The sequence below is a fragment of the Pelophylax lessonae genome (assembly GCF_965119305.1).
Source record: "Pelophylax lessonae genome assembly, chromosome: 1".
NCBI classification, from domain to species: Eukaryota; Metazoa; Chordata; class Amphibia; order Anura; family Ranidae; genus Pelophylax; species Pelophylax lessonae.
Window position 1 is genome coordinate 377,259,486 of NC_138768.1, and position 24,792 is coordinate 377,284,277.

The 24,792-nt window shown below is 44.5% G+C and overlaps 1 protein-coding gene across 4 annotated transcripts in view; it reads right to left on the reverse strand.

Annotated features, from left to right (window-relative positions):
- Window positions 1-24,792, reverse strand: part of RFX3 (regulatory factor X3) — a 518,367-nt gene that overhangs the window by 16,333 nt on the left and 477,242 nt on the right. For all 4 annotated transcript variants that reach the window (XM_082243301.1, XM_082243299.1, XM_082243300.1 and 1 more), the window contains 2 exons: window positions 4,142-4,239; window positions 3,911-4,060 (listed from right to left, as the gene is read on the reverse strand). In XM_082243301.1, coding sequence (XP_082099427.1) covers window positions 3,911-4,060; window positions 4,142-4,239 — 248 coding nt within the window. The remainder of the gene's footprint in view (window positions 1-3,910; window positions 4,061-4,141; window positions 4,240-24,792) is intronic.

A 24,792-nucleotide genomic window follows, 5' to 3' on the forward strand; every position in this document is an offset into this window, starting at 1 on the left:
CACCACGGCCAACACTTTCGTGAATACCCGAGGAGCAGAATTGAGACCAAAGGGTAACGCCCCAAATTGATAATGCTCCTCACCCACAGCAAAGTGGAGGAAGCGCTGATGCCCAACATATATCGGGATATGGAGGCAAGCGCCCTTGATATCGATAGAGACCAGAAGATCCCCTTGATGAAGAGATGCCACTACTGTACGAATGGACTCCATCTGGAACTTTTGAACCCGCACAAAGCGGTTTAGAGCTTTGAGGTCCAGGATAGGACAAACCTTGCCTTCCTTCCTGGGAACTGTAACAAGGTTTGAATAAAAACAACCAAAAACGTTCCGAGTGTGGAACCGTTACAATCACCCCTTGCAGTAGCCCTGAAGAGACCACGCAAGCGGTCTGGGGACAAACGCAGGTTGGAAGGAAAAAAACTTCTCTGGAGGGTAAGACCAAAACCCGATCTTGTAGCCGGACCGAATCAGCTCGTGGACCCACCTGACTTGAATCAGGGAGGTCCACAGGTCCGGAAAGAAACAAAGTCGTCCCCCCAACCCAAATACGGGTGAGGGTGCCCCTTCAGGCAAAAGAAGGCTTTTATGCAGGCCTGGAAGGACCTTCTCTCGGCTTACAAGTCCAGGGCCTCTTGGAAGCTCCAGTGGTGGGCCTAACGGATTTGGATCCTTGGTCTTGAGATCCGAGGAAGGAAAAGGCCGATTGTGAGCCGAGAAAAAAGGACCAGGTCTGCGACTAGACTCCTTGCCCCTGGAAGCCTGTGGGTGGAGGGTACTTTTCCCTCCTGTAGGCCCCTAATGATTTCATACAGGGAAGACCCGAAGTTGTGAACCCCCACAAAGGGCAGATCCGATAAGGCCTTCTTGGAAGCTTGGTCCGCAGACCAGCATTTCAGCCATATCATGCGCCGAAGGACCACTGCTGTCACGGACAGCCTAGAAACTAAGGGAGCAGCATCCAGGGAGGCATCACAAATAAACTGCAATCCATGGAGCAACTGGTATGCCAGCTCCACAAAGGCAAGTGGAATCTGTTCCCCCTCCAGATCCTGGCGTAAAAATTCTGCCCACTCCGTTAAGGTCTGGGACACCAAGGCAATGGTGAACACCAGCTGAACTGGACTGAACCAGCCATAGTAAACATGTGTAGGACCAGGGTCTCCGCTCTCCTATCAAAAGGGTCTTTAAAACCCGGGGACTCCTCCACCGGAATTTGAGTGGATTTATTCAGCCTGGAAACCTGAGAATCCACCACAGGTGGGACTGTCCACTTTTATACCAGGAACTCTTCAAAGGGATACCTTCCAGAGAAAGTTAGGTACTGCCAAATTGCGTTTAGGGCAACCCCACTGACTCGCGACAATTTTGTCAAACTAGGCGGGAAAAGGAAAAACCTTTGCCGCTTTTGAGGATTTTTGGGAACCGAAGGTGACCGATGCCTCCAACGCAGCCGTATCCTCCATATTTAAACTTTCCTGCACCGATACAATCAATGCATCCACCAGCGCTTTTTCATGCGCGGCTGTAGTAGACGAGGAATCATCCTCACTATCAGAGCACTCAGGGTGCGTAGACGCAGACCCAGTAGGGCAACTCACGCCCGTGGTGGCCAGATCAGACTCAGGATCTGAGGAGACAGAGGAGGAAGGTGAACGCTTTTTGCTAGTCCGTTTATGCAGGACCATATAAACCTTAGACTATAAGGACTCCAGGGCCGCCGTCATTGCAGACAGGTTGGACTGGGACCCAGAAGGGCCGCAGCCTCTGAGAGGGGGTCAGGTGGTGAAATATGCTTGAGGGACTCCATGGTTAACCAGGGAAATCACACAGGTAATAAAATGAGAAACACTGCTAAGTGACCCCCCCCCCGCTGCACTAGTGGCACCACAGGTCCCAGCACAACCAGCCACTGCTATAGCAGAGAGAGGGAGAGCCGCAAGGCACCCACAGGAACTCACCACCCCCGGTCAGGCACAGAGCAGAGCGCCAGAAGCTGCACACCATGCGGTGATCAGAGAGAAAGAGGAAGTCCAGGAGTCAGCACTAGAGGTCCACCGCTGCAATCACCCCCTTTAAGGCTTAAAAAACATGTCCACCGCTCTATTCAATGGGAAACCACAAGAAAATGGCTGCCGGACTACACAAACATGGCCATTGATATATACAGTTAGCCATCCACAACAAAATGGCGGCTCCATGAGGCACCCACGTGGCTCCCGGGACCCACAGGGGACCCCAAGGGACATTTGGACAGTAAAGGGGGGCCCCCGGTGGGAGCTCCCACCAGGACAACTCCCCCCAAAAATCGCGAGTATTGGCTATCAGCAGCACGCCCCCGGCCCCCATCGCCCGCTCGACATCCCCAAAACACACCTGGACAGGTATGGCCACCCCCTGGGGGGAAAGGAGGGGGGAGCTAGGTGTGGATAGATGGGGGGTGGTCCACAGTGGACCCTGACATATGGGGGGCAATGTGTGAACAGGAGGGGAACCCGGGGGTCCGACTTTCCCAGGGAGGGGCCCACGTGCACCCCAAAAGGCCATCATGGAAAGGGGGGACACTACTTACTTACCATACCATGGAACTGGGTGGGTACCGCTCCAGACAGAACATCTCACCATCAGAATGGGGGTGCTGCGGCTCAGGCCGGGACCAGGTCGTATGCGTCCTCGCAAGACATTTAACTCGCAGGCCAGCCACTGTCCAGTGGGGCTATGTCACGACCGACCTAGTGCAGAGCTGAGGCCTGCACGCACTCGCTGGCCGGACTTGGGAGACCCTAAGGATCTAGAATATCCAGTCTGTCGCCCAGTCCAGCAGTTGATTGCAGTTCTCACAGGAACAGAAAATAATGAAATAGGAAAAAAATTCTGTTTAAAAAAGAAAAAATGCTAGGACCAGAGATCCCAGCAAGAAACTAGGTCCTTACTCCTGACTAGGCAGAAAAAAACTGAGTGCCTATAGCAGGGAGTGGGGAGTATATCCCCTGGGACTGCCCCCTAGGCGTGGTAAAGTTTTTTCTTGTCTAGTGTCCTACTCCTGTAGGGGGCAGCATAACCCAATGGTCAAGAAGATTCTTGAGCTGTGTCCGTCAATGAACAAAAGAGAAATTACATTTTTTTTTTTTTTGCTTTTAAGTGTAGATGTGAGATCTGAGGTCTTTTTTGACCCGAGATCTCACATTAAAGAGGACCTGCCCTGCTTATTTATATTACAAGGGATGTTTACATTGCTTGTAATTGGTATAAAAGTGATCAAAAAATGTTTTTTTTTTTTTTTTAAAGGGACAGTGTAAAAATAAAAGGTAAAATTAATAAGAAAAAAAAACCATTTAAAGCGCCCCGTCCCTCCGAGCTCGCGCGCATACACAAGTCGCGCCCACATAAGTAAACGGTGTTCTAACCACACGTGAGATATCGCCGCGATCGTTAGAGTGAGAGCAATAATTCTAGCCCTAGACCTCCTCTGTAACTCTAAACTGGTAATCTGTAGAAATTTTTAAACATCACCTATGGAGATTTTTAAGTACAAATGTTTGTCGCCATTCCACGAGCGTGCGCAGTTTTGAAGTATGACATATTGGGCATCTTTTTGCTCAGGCATGAAACTATATTACACATTATAGAAAAAATAGTGCTTACTTTCCGTTTTTTTAATTTTTTTTCAAAAAAGTGTATTTTTTCCAAAAAAAACTGCGTTTGTATGACCGCTGCACAAATATGGTGTGACAAAGTATTTCAACAATCTCCCATTTTATTCTATAGGGTCTCTGCTAAAAAAAAATATATATAATATTTGGGGGTTCTAAGTAATTTTTTTAGCAAAACATTGATTTTACTTGTAAACAACAAGTGCCAGAAATAGGCCTGGTCCTTAAATGGTTTAACAACATCTATTTTGCTTTACCTGGACATTGGCAAAGTCCACACGGTTGAGGTCATTGAGCATCTGATTAATCTGAGATGTGTTCTGAAGCACAGCACGGGCTGCCTGCGCCAAGTGATTGAGAGATGTATATCTTCGCAGAGTTTGAGCAAAGGCACTTACAGCAGCAACCTGTCATAAAAAAGTTATTGAATTACTGAAATCAGTATCAAAAATTGAATGTTTTTGTCTTCTGAACAAGCAGTCACTCACCTTGGTTTGTATCATTCTCTGTGGAATATTACTCATGGCACTAGAGAGCCAACCTTCAAGGCTTTTTGCAAAATTACGAACGGCTTGGGTCAAGGCACCTTTAGGAAGACAAAAGACATATGTGAGCGCAATTTAAAGCATCATTTTAAATTTGTTAGTATACCAGTCAATAAATAGTGTTTTCTATGAATATAATCTGAATAATGTAAAAGAAAATATTGAGAGAGGGTATGCTGAGTGCTTTGAAAAGGAGAAATGAGATATACAATAAAAATGAAACCAATCTGGATGTTAAAACAGATAGATGCTTGATGAAATTGGAAAACAAAAGGCATCAATGAGGAGCAGCCAAGTTCAGAAATCCACAGAATCACAGAACCAAATCCAAATATTATGATCATTATTAATATTATCATATAGGATTTATATAGAGTCGACAGTTTACATAGCGCTTTACAACTTGAGGGTAGATAGTACAACTTCAAAAAATGAAATGCGTCTTTGAAAACGCCCGGAAGGGGAGGGCGAAATGCGTCAACGCAATTTCCGGTCTACGGACTTCGGCACGTCACTTCCGGCACGGGTGGAACGCAAACCGGGACCAGGCGCCATCCCAAGTCATCCAGGAAGACTTTTAGACCCGCTTGATTTGTCTTTTTGCCTCAATACATCTCAACAAATGTGAGTGTAATTATTGTTTTTAACTACCATTAAAGTGTTACCAGAATTACACTATTGTGGGGTCTCTCCTTTCTCCTATATGCGATTGGAGCAATAAGGACTACAGGGACCATTGGCTACTAACCCCAAGAATACACCAACGTTCCTTACTGGGACACCAGCTCTATTTGACCTTTTTAGGCTATATGGCTTATGGGGTCAACTTAGTCCAGTAAGTGGAACATCCATAGGGGGCGGACTGTCACCATTGTCTCACTGCACTGGATAAAGGCATGCTTTTGCACTGCGTTTTCAGCACTTAAGCACTTTACATTGGGACTTTCTATGGAATATATGTGGACTGTTGCACGCAATTATTAGCACATTTATTGAACTATTAGTGGTCTTGCATTTCCGTTAACAATACCCCGAGAGGTGGATATTATTTTCATTATTTTCACTTTTATATGTATTTGGTATATAATTGCACATTGCACTTTAATTTATGAGTGATACGTATTTGGTTTTCCACCTATTTGATATTTTACCACAATACCTGTTTGCGCTGGTATTTGGCACTGCACTTTAATAATTTGGTATTCACCATTTTTGAACAGCTGCATCTAGGTAGAGGTTTATTTATTTATTCATTTATTCATTCATTTGTCCATAGAGCGGTACACATTTTTTGATCTTTATTAGTACAACTTCAATACACTTATACGGTAAGAATCAGAGGGCCCTGCTCGTTAGAGCTTACAATCTAAGAAGGAGGATAAATATTACCTTCATACTGTCTTCTGAAACCATATAATGGCTCCAAGCAGTCTAGGGTAGTTTAGTAGCAGTTTAGTAGCCTGAATACTAAAAGAAACTGAACAATGTGCACCTACCTAATATAAACCAGTGGAATCTACACAATAAAAAAATATAGATAAAAATGTGAAAATCTGGCTGGCTTATTACAGTTTATATGTTTCTCTACTGATCGACTTATTCTTTAACTAGCTTATCACAACCGAAAGACTATCAGAACCCTGAGGAAAAAGGAAAGTGAGATCCTTGCTTGCAAAAACCCGCTAGATAACGAAGATTTTAAATCCGCACAACCTGAAACTTTCTGACTGGTTGCAATAGGCAACACCACCTGCTTCTTTTACACAGGTTCATAGAAAGCCTCAGCAACAACCAAAATGCTGTATTGGTAACAGTAAAAGGCCCTGCTCATTTTGCTTGTTCAGCAAATATCTACATTTCCAGTGATACAGAGCCCCCTGGTGACCAACAATGCAACAGGAATCACCAGGTAATTTGTACCTTGTCTTGGTGACCAATACAACCCCCCAAACTGCAATGATATCATTTGAAGGCGAAAAAAAAAACCAGCCAGGACAGTGAAAGTAAACTGCAGCAACTCTGTTTGATGTTTGTTTCTTCACCAAATTCTAATTTAGTCCTTGACAGCCAAACTTTGAGTTGCTCTTAATAGTTCCTTAAAGTATTAAGAGATATACCAATTAAGAGTTTATAGCCACATACTGCCCTGTGATCAACTAATAACTTTTTATGGCATTTTCTGTGCAGTAAGCCTCACAGATTAATTAGAATTGAGATTAATTATAACTTGCAATGCACACTGAAATAACAGTAGTAAATTGGGCAAGTGGTTAAATACTGCAGTCAGCATGTTCAAAGTGCTCTAGATATGCATTTATTGGACACAATAGTAATATCCACAATGATGGCAGAGATGATGCAGCTCTAAGCCCTGGAAGTGATGGAAAGGGTAAGCTGCAATTGCATTACCTTTGTGTGTGCTCAAAATACATACAGTATCAGTCTAACTACATTATACTGGTACTGAACCATGGAACCACAGCATATAAGGTAAGAACCAGTGTGTATAACCATGCTTCAAGAGTGGAATAAACCTGTTAATATTATTGTATTAAAGTGTATATCAAGGCAAAAGACCAAAAAAACATATTCGGGACATAACTGGAAAAAATGCACATTTCCTCATGTTGTATCCATTTAAACACTCTACTAATACAGAATAAATAACTGTTGATATGCCAGAAATAAAGTATGCTCCTGTCTTCCTCTTTGACACAAGTTGAGGCTCTGCATTCTTAAGCACATGTTTGGATGATGGATTACAAATAACTCAGGCATCTCTTCATCTTCTCCCCTCCCTTACACAGCCCCTCTGTGCGAACAGGCAGAGAGCACAGGAAGTTATCAGTTTATACGATTTTTACTAAAATCAACAGGTATTTTTGTATTTATTTAACAGCTATAACCAAACATTCTTAAAGGCAAAATGATAGGGTAGAGCAGAGAAGAGACACAGCAGATGACAGAGGCACGCAGGCAGACCACGGTAGTCAGGGATCATTAGCCATGATTATTGTGGTCAGCAGACAGAGGGGGACAGGAAGTGGCAGGAACAGCCAGGTTTTTTTACATTTTCCAGAGAGGCAGGTTAGACAGCACAAGCACTGTGCTGTTTAACCTGCTATAAGGAAACAGGATTCTATTTTGTTTTTTTTTAGGTTAACAAATACTTAAACTTTTCATTGTGTGGGCATAATTCTCCTTTTACTGGGCGTGGCAGGGGGTGTGCCCTATGCCTACATACTTTTGCTAATACGTGTCTCTCATTCTCAAAAAGTTGGAAGGTATGCATTTCTGTTTAGGTGTTACCTTTTGCTCGGGTGACAAGTGTCAGACAGTACAGAAAGAGAAATCTCCACTATGAGGGCAAAGACCATATAGAAAAATCTCCTCAACAGAAAAACATGCAGCATTGTAAACCTGGCAGAAATTCAAACTCCTCCTACTGTATCCAAAAATAAAGTGTTGCGTTGGTTAAAGCTTAGCGCTAAAGAATAACTGTCCTTTTTGTCAGAACTAACTTTTCGTATGAAAAGGTCCTTGCCATTTGTAATATACTCGTCCTTTTCAAAGGCTTTGCAACCTTGGATAGAAAGGAGCTCTATTTATATACTCTGAAACCCCAGACTACGATATGTACTGGTATTATTGTTGTTATGTCACCAATTAGTCATCACATAGTGATACAAATGTGTTGTATAGCACTGATCTGTTTCTATTTTTATTTCTTTTTGCTTTCCGCATTTCCTGTACAACGTGTGGAGCTATGGTTCCTTGGCATCTGTGTATGCTGTTTCTTGTGTATTTAAGTGTTCTTGCCCCTCTCACCTTTGATAAAGTCTCCTTGGACGAAACACCGTTAGGTCACGGCGTGCTGACGTCATCCCCGGAAGCGTATTGAGGGAGCGGATGCGCCTTGCCGTCCGGCCGGCGGCTTCACATCCCTTTGCGAATATTTTATCACCTGCTTGTAAGTACATTACTTTTACAAATAAAATGTGTTAGAAGATTTTACACTATTGGCGCCTTTCTCTTTGTTGGGCTGGTCTGCTGGCATACCCTGGTTACTGAGAACTTACAGTGGCTTAGCAATCGGTGTCATTGGGTCCCTGAGGCTTCCTATCTACACGTTGGGGGAGTGCATCAAGTGACTACATCGTGCATTATATCTGTGGTCTGGTAAGAGGCTTAAGGCGTCTTTGGGTGTCTCGCTGGCATTTGGTGTATTTGGACCTATCTGAACTCTGCTGGTTTTTATTTCAATCTGGTAAGAGGCTCTACGTTTGGTGGTGGTTTCTCCTCCTTTTCTATCACTGGGATAGAAACACACGTTTATGCTGATTTTTATTTCAATCTGGTAAGAGGCTCTACGTTTGGTGGTGGTTTCTCCTCCTTTCCTATCACTGGGATAGAAACACCTGTTTTACGCTTATCTTTTGGTAAGCAGCCTCACAATTGGTGAAGGATACTCACACTTCATGTGGTGGAATATAATTGGATCAATTTAATTTACTTTCCTGTACGGTATCACGCTATGGAATATTTTTTCTTTTTTATGTGACATATGGCAATATACATCGAGTATCCAATGCATGAACTCCATGTGATCACCTTGGCAGGTGAACTTACCTCAGCATATGAATCTTGCAATTTATAATTGCCCTTCCGGTAAGCACAATTCCTAAGGGACTTTGGAGGCTGTTCAGGATTCTCAACACTATTTTTGACATCATTCACAATCTACCTTTACTTTTGGGACATTCAATTTGTTGGACATTTATTTGTTGTTCTTTATCACTCAGCGCGACTTATTGTATTATTTAAGTACACTTTCACACGGTCCGCTGTGCGGTGCGGACCGTTCTCTGCTGAGCAGGCGGATGACAGCTCTGTCTCCGCACTGTGTGCTGAGAGGGAGGTGTCAGAGCCCCGCTGCTCTTTATGGGGGAATCGGATGAGAGTGGACCGCCTGTCTTCTCTCATCCGATCCGATCCCCTGGACGGATGGAAGATAGGGTTTCCATCAGTCCGGAATTTACGGACAGGATCGGATGCGGATGGCCGTAGGATGTCTCCGCTGACATCCGCTGCTCGATAGGGATGCATGTTGGATCCGATCAGATCCGCCTAAAAAACTGACAGGCGGAATCTGATCGGATCGTTCCTGTGAAAGGAGCCTTACTTTTCCTTCACATATATATTATTATTATTATAGTCAAAGCCTATGGGAAAATTTGGCACCCTAAAGCCCCGTACACACGTACCGATCGTCGGCCGACAGAACGTCCTACAAATGTTCGCGGCTGGTGTGTTTGTTGTTTGTCTGTTGAAAAGTGCTCTAAACTTGCCCAGGACATTTGTCTTCCGACAGAAAATGACGTCACTACGTTCCACGCACGTTCGCCGCTACAAAAGAGGAAGTGAGTGTTTGGCCGTGACCCTTCTGGGCATCTCGCGCTGATTTCGGTAGCATTTGTTTGGTTGACGACATTTCGCTATTTTCCGAGACATCGTTCGAGAATTTATTATGGCGACCGTGAATTCGTCCGTTGCTATCGTTAGTGTTGGAGTTTTGGCTCTGAGACGACGTACGAGCAATAGGAAGAAGAAGCGGACCTCCTGGACGAAAAATTGGTTGCTTAACCGTGATCAATTTTCTCATATGTCCTTGCTGAGGGAGCTCCAGGAAAATAATCCTGATGACTTCAGGAATTATTTGAGGATGACGGATCCCATCTTTTACCGTCTTCTTGCCCTGGTGTCCCCCTATATTCTGAAGCAGGATACTTGTATGCGGCTTGCAATTACTCCTGAGCAAAGGTTAATTGTGACGTTGAGGTATCTTGCAACAGGGAGAAGCCTGCAGGATCTGAAGTTCACCACAGGCATCTCCCCCCAAGCACTTGGTATCATCATCCCTGAGACCTGCTCTGCCATCATCAAGGTCTTGCAGAAGGACTATATCAAGGTATGTTTGATTTTTTACATTACATTACATGTATTACTAGTTTCACCCGAATTATGATGTTTTTGGATGTACAGCAATTGACACAGGCCATTATTTGTAAACTACCCTCTGTCCGCATGCACATAGTAGTAAAGATGTAGATTATCTTTAACCATTTGTAAAATTACCCACTAACCACCCCACCATTCTCTCCTATGTGTCCCTAAACGCATTGCCTGTTAACAGTATTTTGAATTTGGGTCATTTTATTGCTTTCCCTCAAACAATTATTCCTTGGCCAATGTTTTAGTACCTAGTTAATGATTTATCTAAAATACATCAGTCCATCCTTTCCCACCTATGATTCTGTATGTTTATGTAATGATGTTAAAACCTTCACTGACCACAAGCCCTTATTGATGTATAAATGCCCAGTTTTACTTACCCATCCCCCACCCACATGCTAAATCTCAAAGTCAGCATATACCAAAGCTCAAGTTCAGGGGTCTTCAAACTATGGCCCACCAGTTGTTCACGAACTTCAATTTCCATCATGCCTAGTCATGTCTGTGAATGTCAGAGAATTACAAGGCCTCATGGGATGTGTAGTTCTGCAACAGCTGGAGGGCCGTAGTTTGTAAATCTCAGCTCTAGCTGGTGAGTATAATGGGCCATACACACTAGAAGATTGTCAGAACAATTTATCCTTCCGATTTACCAAAACCAAATAATATGAGGTCCAACAAACACTTTCAAATCCTATGCAATCTGGTAGGCCCTTGCACTACATAGAAAAGGTAAATCTGCACGAAAAAGTCTTCAGAGAATCTTCTAGTGTGTATGGCCCTTTACAATATAAGAACAATAGGAGGTTGAAAAGAAATGTATGTAGATGTTACATCCCCATATCCAAACCTTTGCCTTCCTGTTGTATATTTTTTTAGCAAGTTGCATAAGCATTTAACAGACAACTGTGTGTGTAATTAATAATGTGATGTGCTCAAGCACTAATTTTATTTTTTTTATTTTTTTTTATTTTTTCCCCACAGTTTCCTTCAAACGCAGAGCAATGGCTGGAGATTTCTGATCAATTTCTGGAGAAGTGGAATTTTCCCAATTGTGGGGGTGCTATTGATGGGAAGCACGTCCGCATTGTCCCCCCTCCGAATTCCGGCACATTTTATTATAATTATAAAGGTTTTTTTAGTATAGTCATGCTAGCCATAGTTAATGCAAACTATGAGTTTATTTTTTTGGATATTGGCAAAAATGGCCGCAATTCGGATGGGGGAGTTATTGATCAGACGGAGTTCGCTCGTCGTCTAAAGAACGGCACTCTGAACCTGCCATCCAGGGAGCAAACTGTTGAGGGTATGAGCTTTGTGTTTATCGCAGATGAGGCTTTTGCGCTTGGGGAGCATCTCATGAAGCCCTACCCTCAGAGGAACCTCACCCCAGACCAAAGGATTTACAACTACCGGTTGTCCAGAGCTCGCAGAGTTGTGGAGAATGCCTTCGGGATAATGGCCAACCGGTTCCGGATATTCCTGACGTCCATAAACCTGGCACTGTACAAAGTGGATAATGTGGTCTTGTGTTGCTGCATTTTGCACAACTTCCTACGCAGGAATGCACAAAATTATGTATTGCAGCAACTGGATACTGACCCTGCTATGCCAGGTACAAGTGGAGAGGCCCAACCTTCTAACCAAGTGGAGTCCATGCCGTCAATGGAAGTTGGACGGTCAGCATTGGCATCACACAGGGCCCGTCAGATCCGCCAGGAATATCTGGAATATTTCGTGGGGAGAGGAGCTGTGTCCTGGCAGCAATCACTGTCACACACCCATTAATCTTGTTAAAGATTGGACACACAAGATAAATGTCAGAGATATATTATTTTTCAACACATTAAACAAAAATTGCAATGATTCTGTATTATGGATTATAATCATTTGGGCACATATGCCAAACACAATTATTTGGGTTAATCATGTGTTATATATGTGTGACTTTGGAAGGGTTAATACATTCATCAGTGTGTTTCTTGACTGTAGTCTCTCACCAGCTGATCCAAAGTGATGATGGCCATGTGTTATTTTTTAGCCAGTGGTGTAAATACAAGGGCCTTCTGCACCCCACAAAATGTACACAAACCCTGTCACATTGAGAACTAGGTCACACCCAAGGTTCATCTAATGTCACCTTACATTGGTGTTCATTGTCCAGAAGTTGCCCATACTATATATTTCATATAATACATTAGGGTATTAACAAAGTACCTACACCTGTTATGTTGTGTTCATTTATGACATCCTTCTCACTGCCCACCAATGTTAGGATATGTCAGTGTTATGTGAAACTTGATCATTGTTCATCTCAAAGTGTTATATATATAGGTAATGGAAAGTGAACTAGAGCAACGAACAAGCAATACACTATAGATTACACTGATCTCCCTACACTGATTGCTACTGGCAATATCAATGCCATATTGAATCCTAGGACTGCTAGTACCTTGAGTGTTGAGTCACACTTATGCGATGCGGGAAGTCTGCGACTTTGCAGCCTTCCAGCATTGCATAAGGGTGACCCGCCACTTACTTTTTGCACAGGATTGTATTCCACAAGTGTTAAGCACTGTGCGATCCAATCCAGATACATCAGAAATAAAGGGTCATGTGCGACTTGTATGCGTGTTCAGTGCGAATGTAGCCATACAAAGTGTATGTCTCAATTCACACTGCACATCTGATGGCATGTAATATCGTAGCGCACTGCTCCTTTATTACATGCGATCAGATGTTCATGCGAAAATCAGCTATACAGTTTGTATGGCTCAATTCGCAATGCACTCGCACAAAAGTCGCACATGATGCATTTATTCAGCCGCATCAGGATAGGATCGCACAGTCGTTCAAACTTGTGTGATCCGATCCTGTGTGAAATGTCAGATCGCACTGTGATATGCGTTAAAACTGGGGGTATCTTTAACATTTCATTGACACCTCCAGCAACTCGCATATGGCAGTGTCCAAAATGCTTTCATTAACATGTAAATATGTGAATAGGACAGCCATCATACATTTAGTGCTTCTTTACACAGCTTTAGACCTCGACCCCCCAACGAAAGTCTAATAAAGAATTGAACACACATTGTTGAATGTAAAAATGTTTTAGTATCAAACATTCACAGGGTTAGGGTTAGGGTTAGGGTGTTGTAAAGTGCTTTTCCCAAACTTGGGTACACTCTTTAACATCTGAGTGTAATTAAAATGCCATAAAACATCATAAAAAATTTGTAACATCAGGAACATCCCAATACAAACATTAAAAACGTAGGAAAATTGTGGCTTAAAATTTGCCAATCATGTCCACAAAATTGCGCATTTTGATTTGTAATGCCGTTGCAGTCTCCTTTATTTGTTCCAGGTCTGCGCAGCATTGGAGAGCCTCACGGGTCAATTTGGCTAATGTGCAACTATGTAAAACATGGTCTGTAAAAAAAAAAAAAAAAAAAAAGTCAATGTGAATCACCTACATGAGGTCATAATAATAGAGAAACATTTGGTGTCCAGGTAATCTTAAATTCCTCTCGAGTTAATACCTACCCTGTTCTTATGCTCTTTTGCCCTAGGCTCTTCTTCTTCCTCCTGACCTCCTCCAATGCTGTTGCTGATGATTCTGCCGGTCTCCTGAGCTTACTATATATTCATTAGGGGTGTGAACGCATGATGACGTCATTGTGAGGGCATGGTTGTAATGTATATATATTAAGATGCAGAGACCAGAGACGGGCAGAATGCACGGCAACAGCATTGGAGGAGGACAGGAGGAAGAAGAAGAGCCTAGGGCAAAAGAGCAGACAACATAAGAGCAGAAGATTGGACAGCAGAAGAGTGGAGAGGAGAAGATCCAAAGAGCAGAGTGGAGAAGACCGGACGAAGATCTTTAAGAACATTTCATAAACGTCTCCTGTCGTTATTCACATACACTTCCATTTATGTGGTTAATGTGTAGGGGTACTATGTACCCCATACCCATTCACATAGTGATTGGGGTCTGGGATCTGGGGGCCACCCTTTGTTAAAGGTTGCTTCCAAAGTCCTAGGAACCCCCTGGCCGCATGACCCCCCAAAACCACCAGACAGGGTTGTGGGGATGAGGCTCTTGTCCTCCTCTACATGGGAGTAAGGTGCTTTTGGGTGTGCGGTGCAGAGGCCCCCTGGCCCAAAGCAACAAAACCCCCCCATGTTGAGGGCATGTGTCCTGCTGTGGTCCAGGGGGTGTTTGGTCCGCTTGCTCGTTCTCTTTCCTGGCCTGACAAGCTGCATGCTTGTATAAGGGTCTGGTAGGGGTTTTGGGGGTAACCCACGCTGTCTTTTTGTTGTGGGCATACCCTCAAACTCAATACCACACACAAAAGGCCTGGTTGTGAACTTGGGGGGACACCCACGGTGGGTTCTTCAATTTTTTGGTGTAGTTCCCCCTCAAAAATCTTCACAACGCAAGTGGCCCCGCAAGTCAGAGCATCCTGATCCGACTTACGGTGCGACTTCCATTCAAATAAAGAGGCTCCCATAGGGAACTAGTGTTGTAAATTGGAGGCTAAAAATAACACTGATAAAAATCATTCTGAAAAAACCTACGTGGGCACACAATTGGCTCTTGGACACTTGGTCCTGGTTCCTCCACAGTTTCTGAAGTGGCTTCCATGCTGCTTGGCAAGTTGCCAGGAGATATTGGTTCAGACCTGGCTGGGGATGCCACATCCTGGCATGACGCAACATCTGCAATGTAAATTTGTAAGGGAATACAAGAATATAAGGTTAAACAATCATTGCAAATACACATATTTCTATGATCCCACTACACAAAAATCTGTGACTACCAACCTTCTTGTTGCTCTGGTGTCTGGTCACTTGTAGGCTCCACCAGAATCACCTCAGGCATAATGTCTTCATCTACATAATACAAAACATTGGCCATATCATAAAAGTCACAAGAGGTACATTTGTTAGGACATGGTGCCCTGCTTGATAGCTCTTTTAGTAACAAATATGAAGACATGTACATGGTTATCTACGAAAAATATGGTACATTAATGTTTGACAGTGCATAGGAACCAATTACCTTTAGTGGAATCTGTGCCACCATCTGGGCCCATGTCCTCCTCTTCTTCCACAACTGCCGATGGAGCTGCCAAACCTCTCCTCCTCCTTTCCCATTGTTTGGCACGGAGTTTACGTTTTTCTCCTATTTAAAGGTTTGAATAATAATCTGTGATTAATAGGAATGTTTGCTGAGAAGATTCGTGCAGGAAAGAACGTTCGTTGCAACACAATACATATATTTTTAACTATGGCTTCCTGACTTTTAATGTCATATACTAAAACATCAACAATAGATCGATCAAATCACGACATGACAACTAAAATGAGTAATCTAACTTTTTACATAGACATTATAATCTAGACATGTTAATACAACATACACAAAATTATAAAAAACATATTGCATGATTAAAAAAAAAAAAAAAAATAAAACTTACTTTTTTTCAAAATCCGATGGATTTGGGAAAGCTGATCCTGCTCACGGTGTTTGAGGTCGGACCACCGTTTCCGAATCTGATCTTTCGATCGCTCGACACCGAATTTTTTGACCAAACAGGCCACCACCTTGTCCATGATGCCATCTTTCCTGGCATTGGGCCGATCGTAATTTGCCAACTTTCCATCGTAATCCATTTTTTCTAAAATGGAGACCAACTCCACCATTTCTGGCTTTGACATGGGTGTAGCCCTTGATTTTCGGGTGGCCCAATCACTTCGGCCCCCACTAATTGAGCTCCCAGATTGTTGAGACATGGTTCCTAATTAAACAATGATTATTCCACTGCCTCAGGTGTGAGTGCCGCATGTAGGCCTGATCTTCGGCACGTACACACCCCTGCACAAGCCCGCCACTGGAGGAGGAGTTGACGCCTGCGCTGTATTTAAAGGACGCCAGATCGTTCGGCCGACGATTCGCTAGCGGACATATCGAGAGTTGGAGCACGATCGAGCGGCGAATCACGACTTTTCCCCACAAACAAAGGTACGACTCTTTTAATAGAAAGTGTGTGTTTTGGGCCCTATACAGCTTTTATTAGGAATATCTTTATTATGTGCCAAAATACATGCTATTTTAATATGTTTTGTGTTGTTTTGTGTCTTGCAGGCATATACTGTCCTGCAATATGGTGGACAATTTCACCACCCACAACTTTCTCATCAGTTTCATTGATGAATTCAGGCAACTGCCGTGTTTGTGGCAAGTCAAGTCCGCAGATTATAAAAATAGAAAACTCAGAAAACAGGCCATGGAACATTTGGTGGCCTTCTACAAGCCCGTCTGTCCTGGGGCAAATTTTGAGTATGTACGCAAAAAAATAAACAGTATTCGCACTGCCTACAGGCGGGAGTTAAAAAAAATTGAAGATTCCACCCAGTCTGGAGCAGGGGCACGGAATGTATATGTACCACGGCTGTGGTACTATGATAACATGCGATTCCTGGCAGACACCATGGAATCCAGGCCGTCAATTTCAACACTGCCTTCTACATCGGCAGAGGGCTCAGTGTCGGTAGATCCAAGCCAGGATGAGGATTTCCTGGAGGAGAGTTTTACTCAGGTATGGCATTTCACAATATATTGTCTGCTAAAATGTAATCATGTAACAAAATTATAAGCTAAACCATAATTGACCCTTTATGTAAACGGGCATAGCAAGGGGTTGGCATGACAGGCAACCGCCAGGGGCGCAGGCCAAGGGGGGTGGGTCACAAAAACATTGGCATTGTTTTATTGTTTATTTTAACAATCCACTCAGCCTGCACACCCCAGAACCCCCAGTTTGCAGGTGGATTCATGCAGGTGTAAAACATTGAGAGCTGCTTCATGCAGGTGTAAAACATTGAGAGCTGCTTCATGCAGGTGTAAAACATTGAGAGCTGCTTCATGCAGGTGTAAAACATTGAGAGCAGCTGAGCCAAAAGACCAGGAGACTGAGACTGCCTCTCACTGCATCCCCAGCACACCTCCGGTCTTACAAACAGTGCTGCATCCCCAGCACACCTCTGGTCCTAACAAACACTGCTGTAGCCTCAGCATTCCTCTGGCTCAACCTTTTTTAATACAAAACTAACAGCTCCTGCAAATGATCCATCCATCCTTGCTTCCATGTCTCTGGTCTCTCACTCTGGGTCAGCAAGGCAGGTGGCTTCCTTATTCCTGTTTCCCTGCACTGCTTCACCCTCAATGCCCTACATCAAGCCCTCTGCAAGTTCAGGCTCCTCTCTCTCTGCAACCCCCTCCTCTCTCTCTCACACCCCCTCTTTCTCTCCCTCTCTCTAGCTCTCAACCCTCTCTTTCTTTTTCACACCTGAGACAATGATTGCCCACTAGAGAGCTCTACACTGGGCAAACAAGGGGCAAATTAGAAACTTTTAATGCCCTTTAATTTTTTTTTGGGGGGGTGGGTTACAGTTTTACATTGATCTTGGGGGGGGGGGGGGTTGTTGCCAAATACAGCTCCTCAACAAGGGCACTGGAGACCCTAGATACGCCACTGTATGTAAAGTCTGCTATTTGTTCACAATAATATAACAAACATGCATTTTTATATACACTATAACATTCTAATCAATTGTTCATTTCATCAACAGGGAAGTGTCACTGAGGAGGAGCCAGGTTGCAGCCAGGAGCCTGGGGAGCCTGCGGAGCCTGAGGAGCCTGAGGAGCCTGCGGAACTCTTTCCACCACCACCTCCTCCTGCCAAACGGAGGCAAAAGAGGAAACACATCGACGACATCACAGATGAATTCATACAGGAGGCCACCATAGCCCTCCGTAGGAAACCGGAGGCAAATGAGTCCTTCGGGAATATGACTGCCAAAATTTTGGATAAGGTGGACCTCAGGCAGTGTCAGTATGCCAGAAAAATTATTCTTGATGTGCTGCAAAAGGCTGAAAACGGCATACTTACTGAGCACAGCCATGCATGCCAGGAGCACCCGTGCCCTCCACCTCCACCTCCACCTCCACAACACCCACCACCTCGCCAAATGCCACATGGCCAGTGGCAATATGGCCAGCAGGATCCAAACCTGCCCTCATGGCAACCTGATTTCAGTTACCAGCAACTTTAATTTTTGTAACCCCCTATTATTTATTTTACCCCTGTTTGCCAGTTTCTAGTTTAATTTTGTCCAAATGGACCTTTTTTATGTTTAGTTATACGGAAAGTATTAATGTTTTCTTTGTTTTTTTTTGCTGAGATACAAAAAATAAAGAAAATGAAAATAAAAAATGGCCTATCTGAATTTGTTAACATGTTTAATATTGTGCATAACCTGAAAAATATGTTTTAGACATTAATTCATACAAGAATAAAGGGTCATATCAATAGTTAGATCTTTGCTGTTTACAAAATAATAATGGTGAAGAGTTCAAATTATTTAATTCTAAAATTTGATAGAACAGATAGAATAGACAAACATTATCTTCATCATAACAGAACACATGCCTTTTTATTAGAAAAGTATGGCATTATGAGCAGCATCTTCCTTCTTCTCACATTTATCAAGATAAGCATGTGCTCCGCATTTCACCTATTTCTTGGACTTCCGCGAGCCGAAAGTTCTTTCTGAATAAAATGTTGAGTTTACTAGAGAAAATTCTTCCGGGAACTCATTTGGTTTGATCATGCGTGTTGGGATTTGTAGCTGTGTGTCGGCCGAATTGTGTACTGACAGGCGAACAATCGTCCGTTCTGGTGTCGGCATACAAAAATTTTCATGTTTGCAAGAAAGACTTTTGTCCGCGGATTGTGCGCAGACATCTGTCGGAGGCACCATACTAACAAGCGTACAATCGGCAGATCCTTCGTCCACCGACGTTTGTATGCCGACGATCGGTACGTGTGTACGGGCCTTAACTCCTCCCACAGTTTTAACAGTACATAGACAAGTAATATATCAAAACGAGCGAATCGTTCCCGATCGCATTGCTTTTACTTTATGGAAGGTTTCGTCGAATGGTTTGCGAAATATCATAGTTTTTTTTGGCAAAATTGGCCCCATAGGAATGAATGGCGGAATGTTCAAAACTAGAGTGGGCCCAAAAAATATTTAGAGGGTGAGCGAAGAAATCTTGCCACAATTTCTAAACTGCTGCCACGCCCTCATTTTTAAGGCCACCTACACAAATGTTACATCAAAACGTTCGCCTATCCCTGCTGCCACTTAACATGTCAACATCTAAGCCATGGCCCTGATAGTTTTTACACTATGACCGTTTGTTTCCAACTCACACCGTCCATTGACATTCATTGAAACTGCACTCAAACCATCTCAAATTTCAAGGCCGTTTTTTAACCTGTGACTGTGCCTTCAGTTTTAATGTTTCATAGAAATACTATACAACAAAATGTCAGCTGGGGTTTTATAAATCCTACGGTATAAATCTCTAAGCTGTGAGATTTAGAGCTTTTACACTAGAGCTGTTTGAAGATGGGCACCTCCAACTTTGGTAAGTTTCCCCATAAGAATGAATGGCGGAATGTTCCGGAATGTTCAAAACTAGACAGTTTGTTTCCAACTGCCAAAATTTTTAAATTTCTTAACTGCTGCCACTCCCACACACACACCACACCAGAGACAGATGCCTAATAGGGTTTAGGTCTGGAGACATGCTTGGCCAGTCCATCACCTTTACCCTCAGCTTCTTTAGCAAGGCAGCGGTTGTCTTGGAGGTGTGTTTGGGGTCGTTATCCTGTTGGAATACTGCCCTGCGGCCCAGTCTCCGAAGGGAGGGGATCATGCTCTGCTTCAGTATGTCACAATAAATGTTGGCATTCATGGTTCCCTCAATAAACTGTAGCTCCCCAGTGCCGGCAGCACTCATGTAGCCCCAGACCATGACACTCCCACAACCATGCTTGACTGTAGGCAAGACACACTTGTCTTTATACTCCTCACCTGGTTGCCGCCACACATGCATTACACCATCTGAACCAATTAAGTTCATCTTGGTCTCATCAGACTACAGGGCATGTTTTCAGTAATCCATGTCCTTAGTCTGCTTGTTTTCAACAAACTGTTTGCGGGCTTTCTTGTGCATCATCTTTAGAAGAGTCTTCCTTCTGGGAACACAGCCATGCAGACCAATTTGATGCAGTGTGCAGCATATGTTCTGAGCACTGATAGGCTGACCCCCCCCCCCCACCTCTTCAACCTCTGCAGCAATGCTGGCAGCACTCATATGTCTATTTCCCAAAGACAATCTTCATATAGCCTAGGCCATCTTTATGTAGAGTAACAATGTAGAGTAACAATTCTTTTTTCAAATCCTCAGAGTTCTTTGCTATGAGGTGCCATGTTGAACTTTCAGTGACCAGTATTAGAGAATGAGAGCAATAACACCAAATTTAACACATCTGCTCTCCATTCACACCTGAGAAGTTGTAACACTAACGAGTCACATTAATTTGGACATTTTCACTTAGGGGTGTACTCACTTTTGTTGCAAGCGGTTTAGACATGAATGGCTGTGTGTTGAGTTATTTTGAGGGGACAGCAAATTTACACTGTTATACAAGCTGTGTAAAGCTCACTACTTTACATTGTAGCAAACTGTCATTTCTTCAGTGTTATCACATGAAAAAATATAATAAAATATTTACAAAAATGTGAGGGGTGTACTTACTTTTGTGAGATACTGTATATATATATATATATATATATATATATATATAGTGCTTTGCGAAAGTATTCGGCCCCCTTGAACTTTTCGACCTTTTGCCACATTTCAGGCTTCAAACATAAAGATATAAAACTGTAATTTTTGTGAAGAATCAACAACAAGTGGGACACAATCATGAAGTGGAACGAAATTTATTGGATATTTCAAACTTTTTTAACAAATAAAGAACTGAACAATTGGGCGTGCAAAATTATTCAGCCCCCTTAAGTTAATACTTTGTAGCGCCACCTTTTGCTGCGATTACAGCTGTAAGTCGCTTGGGGTATGTCTCTATCAGTTTTGCACATCGAGAGACTGAAATTTTTGCCCATTTCTCCTTGCAAAACAGCTCGAGCTCAGTGAGGTTGGATGGAGAGTGTTTGTGAACAGCAGTTTTCAGTTCTTTCCACAGATTCTCGATTGGATTCAGGTCCGGACTTTGACTTGGCCATTCTAACACCTGGATAAATGGATTTTTGTAAAATCTTACCGTAAAATCCTTTTCTCTTAAGCTCATTGACAGACGCAGTCCTCTTGATTAATATCAAATTGGGTTATACTGCCCTCTACAGGAGTAGGACACTAGGCAGAAGGAAAACGTTCTGGCCACACCTTAGGGGCAGTCCCAGAGGGTATATCCTCTCTCTCTGCTACAGGATGTTAGTTATGTCACAAAGCAGTGTCAGAGAATTTAACCCAACCCAACTTAAAAGTAGAGGGGCGGGTACTGCGTCTGTCAATGAGCTTAAGAGAAAAGGATTTTACAAAAATCCATTTTTCTCTGTCGCTCATTGACAGACGCAGTCCTCTTGATTAATATCAAATTGGGACGTCCCAAAGCAGTGCCACAAATGAGGGGTGGGATAACAGAAATCAAAATCCAATCTAGAAGGCCCAACCGGTGCCAACTAGAAGTTTTAAAGGCTCATCAGACAAAGGATGAGACTCAACTGAAAACCCAACAGAAAAAAACCCTCGAGGTAGACCAACGGTCTTCTTAAATTGCGGCCTGCAAAACCTTGCGGCCAAAAGAGGCATCCGACGATGCCATCACATCAACTTTATAAATTTTGTAAAGGTATGAACCGACGACCAGGTAGCCGCCTTGCAAACCTGGACCACTGACGCCTGATGGCGGAAGGCCCAGGAAGCACTAAGCGCCCGAGTGGAGTGCGCCTTAACAGGGAACGGAGGATTCCGACCCTTAATAGAATAAGCCTGTACCACCGTCTGTCTGATCCATTTGGAGATAGTTGCGGCAGATGCAGGCAACCCCTTTTTGGGGCCATCCGTGATCACAAAAAGTGAATCCGTTTTACGAAACGAGTCCGTAGTTTTCAAGTATACCCTGATTGCCCGAACCACATCCAAGGAATGTAACGCAAACTCCCGAGGATGACTGGGCTTAGGACACAAGGAAGGTAGCACAATATCTTCATTCAGATGAAACTCTGAAACCACCTTAGGAAGGAAGGATGGATTCGGACGAAGAACCACCTTATCCCTATGAACCACCAGATATGGGGAACGACAGGATAATGCGGCCAGTTCTGACACCCTGCGTGCAGAAGTAATGGCCACCAAGAAGGCCACCTTCTTGGATAACGTAAGCAAGGGAATCTCCCTAATATTTTCAAAGGGAGGTTTCTGAAGAACCGACAACACCAAATTAAGATCCCAGGGCGGTAAGGGCACGCGTACTGGCAGGGCCAGGTGCCGCACCCCCTGGATGAAATTCCGCACCAAGGAATGGGTAGCCAGAGGTTTCTGAAAGAAAATTGCTAACGCTGAAACCTGACCCTTGACAGTACTCAACCCCCTGTTGCAGAAAAGCCAAGATTCGGGTCACCGAATAGGCACGTGGAGGAAATCCAAAGGATTCACACCACGCAATATAAGACCTCCATGTGCGATGATAGACTTTTCTGGAAGTCGCTTTCCTTGCTTTAATTAAAGTAGGAATAACTGAAGTTGACAATCCCTTGTCCTTCAGCACCTGAGTCTCAATAGCCAGGCCGTTAAAGCCAGCGATTGTAAAGCAGGATGGAAGATCGGTCCCTGAGACCGCAGATCCTCCCTGAGAGGAAGTTTCCAAGAAGCGTCCACGACCAGCCTGACCAAGTCGGTGTACCCGGGTCGACGAGGCCAGTTCGGAGCTACCAGGATAACTGGAATTCCCTCCACCTCTATCCTGCGAAAAAGTTTTGGCAGCAACTTGAGAGGAGGGAAGACATACAGTAGCTGATACTGTCCCCACGGGGCGACCAGCGCGTCTGCTGCGTCCGCTCGAGGATCTCGGGAGCGGGCTACAAACCTCCGCACCTACCTGTTGAGCCGAGCTGCCAACAGATCCCCCTCCGGGGTGCCCCAATGAAGGCACAGCTGGTGAAATACCTCTGGATGAAGAGGCCATACCCCTTGATCCAGAATCTGACAGCTGAGATAATCTGCCTGCCGACTTTCAAACCCCCGGAGTGAAAACCGCGGAGAGAGCCGGAACAAACCGTTCCGCCCAATGTAGAATGCTGGCCACTTCTATGGCCGCCAGGTCGTGGCCTTGTCCGACTGGATCCGAACCAAAAAAAAAATAATTGCAAAGAAAAACTTTTTTTTTTCTGTAATCCCCCAGCGCAACAGCGCCCCTCAGTGTTACCTGCTTTGGACCCCACAGAGAGAGAGACCCCAAGGCTCACCACCTGATGCACAGAAGTTTCTATCAACCTGCTCACAGCGCTGTCTCTTACAGACAGGAAGTCTTTTGGATCGTTTTCCCGGGTAAAGGAGGCGGCTCCGCCCCTTTCCACGCCTTCCGGCGCTTCCCATGCTACTCCTCGAGGTAGCTGGTCATCTCCAAAATGGCCGCCCCCGTGCTGGAGACACGAGGCTACGCCAAGATGGCGGCCCCGCGTGACCTGCGGGAGGATGGCGGCCCTGTGGAAAGATGGCAGCGCCTGCTACATCGTGCGGCCTGCGGAAGGCAGGCATCGGCCTGTGCGGCCTGCGGAAGGTGTGCGGCCTGCGGGAGGATGGCGGCCTGCGGGAGGATGGCGGCGGTGGATGGCGGTAGTCCAGGCATTGCAACCTTATGTATCAGGTAGGATCATAATCACCCTCTTACATGGCCATCCTAACAGTAATGCCAGCCACTGACTTCAGTCATGGTCCCTTTACAGTGCCCACTCATACAGTGACTTCCGATAGTCAACTCCCAAACCAAGCCTCCTGGTTCTTATTCACCAAATCACCCTCAAGAGGGGGATCTGTGACACCTGTTATAGGATAGAGGGGGGACCCAGTATCATGAGGGTCCAATCATCCCAGGGAGGGGCCCGCGTCCACCCACAAACCCATCAGGGGGAGAGGGGGAACATTTTACTCACCATACCGGAACAGGCGGGCGCCAACTCCTGACAGAACCCCTCTCCACCGAGGTGGGGGGGGCTGTCGACCAATACGGACGCCGCGACTCAGTTTCCAACTGGTCGTCGGCATCCCGGCGAGACGTTTAACTCGCAAGGTCAGCCCCCGTCCAGTGGGACTATGTCGCGGCCGACCCAGCGCGGAGCTAGGGCCTGCACGCGCTCGTAGGCTGACTGGGGTGACCACTGGATCTCAACATCCAGCCCGTCGCCCAGCTCCAGCATACTTGCTTGAAGATCTCACAGGAACAACTGGAGAAAAAAGCTGCCTAAAATTTTTTTTCTAAAAAAATCTTGCCAGGACCAAAGATCCCAGCAAGGAACTTAGGTCCTTACTCCTGACTAGACAGAAAAAACCAACATCCTGTAGCAGAGAGAGAGAGGATATACCCTCTGGGACTGCCCCTAAGGTGTGGCCTGAACGTTTTCCTTCTGCCTAGTGTCCT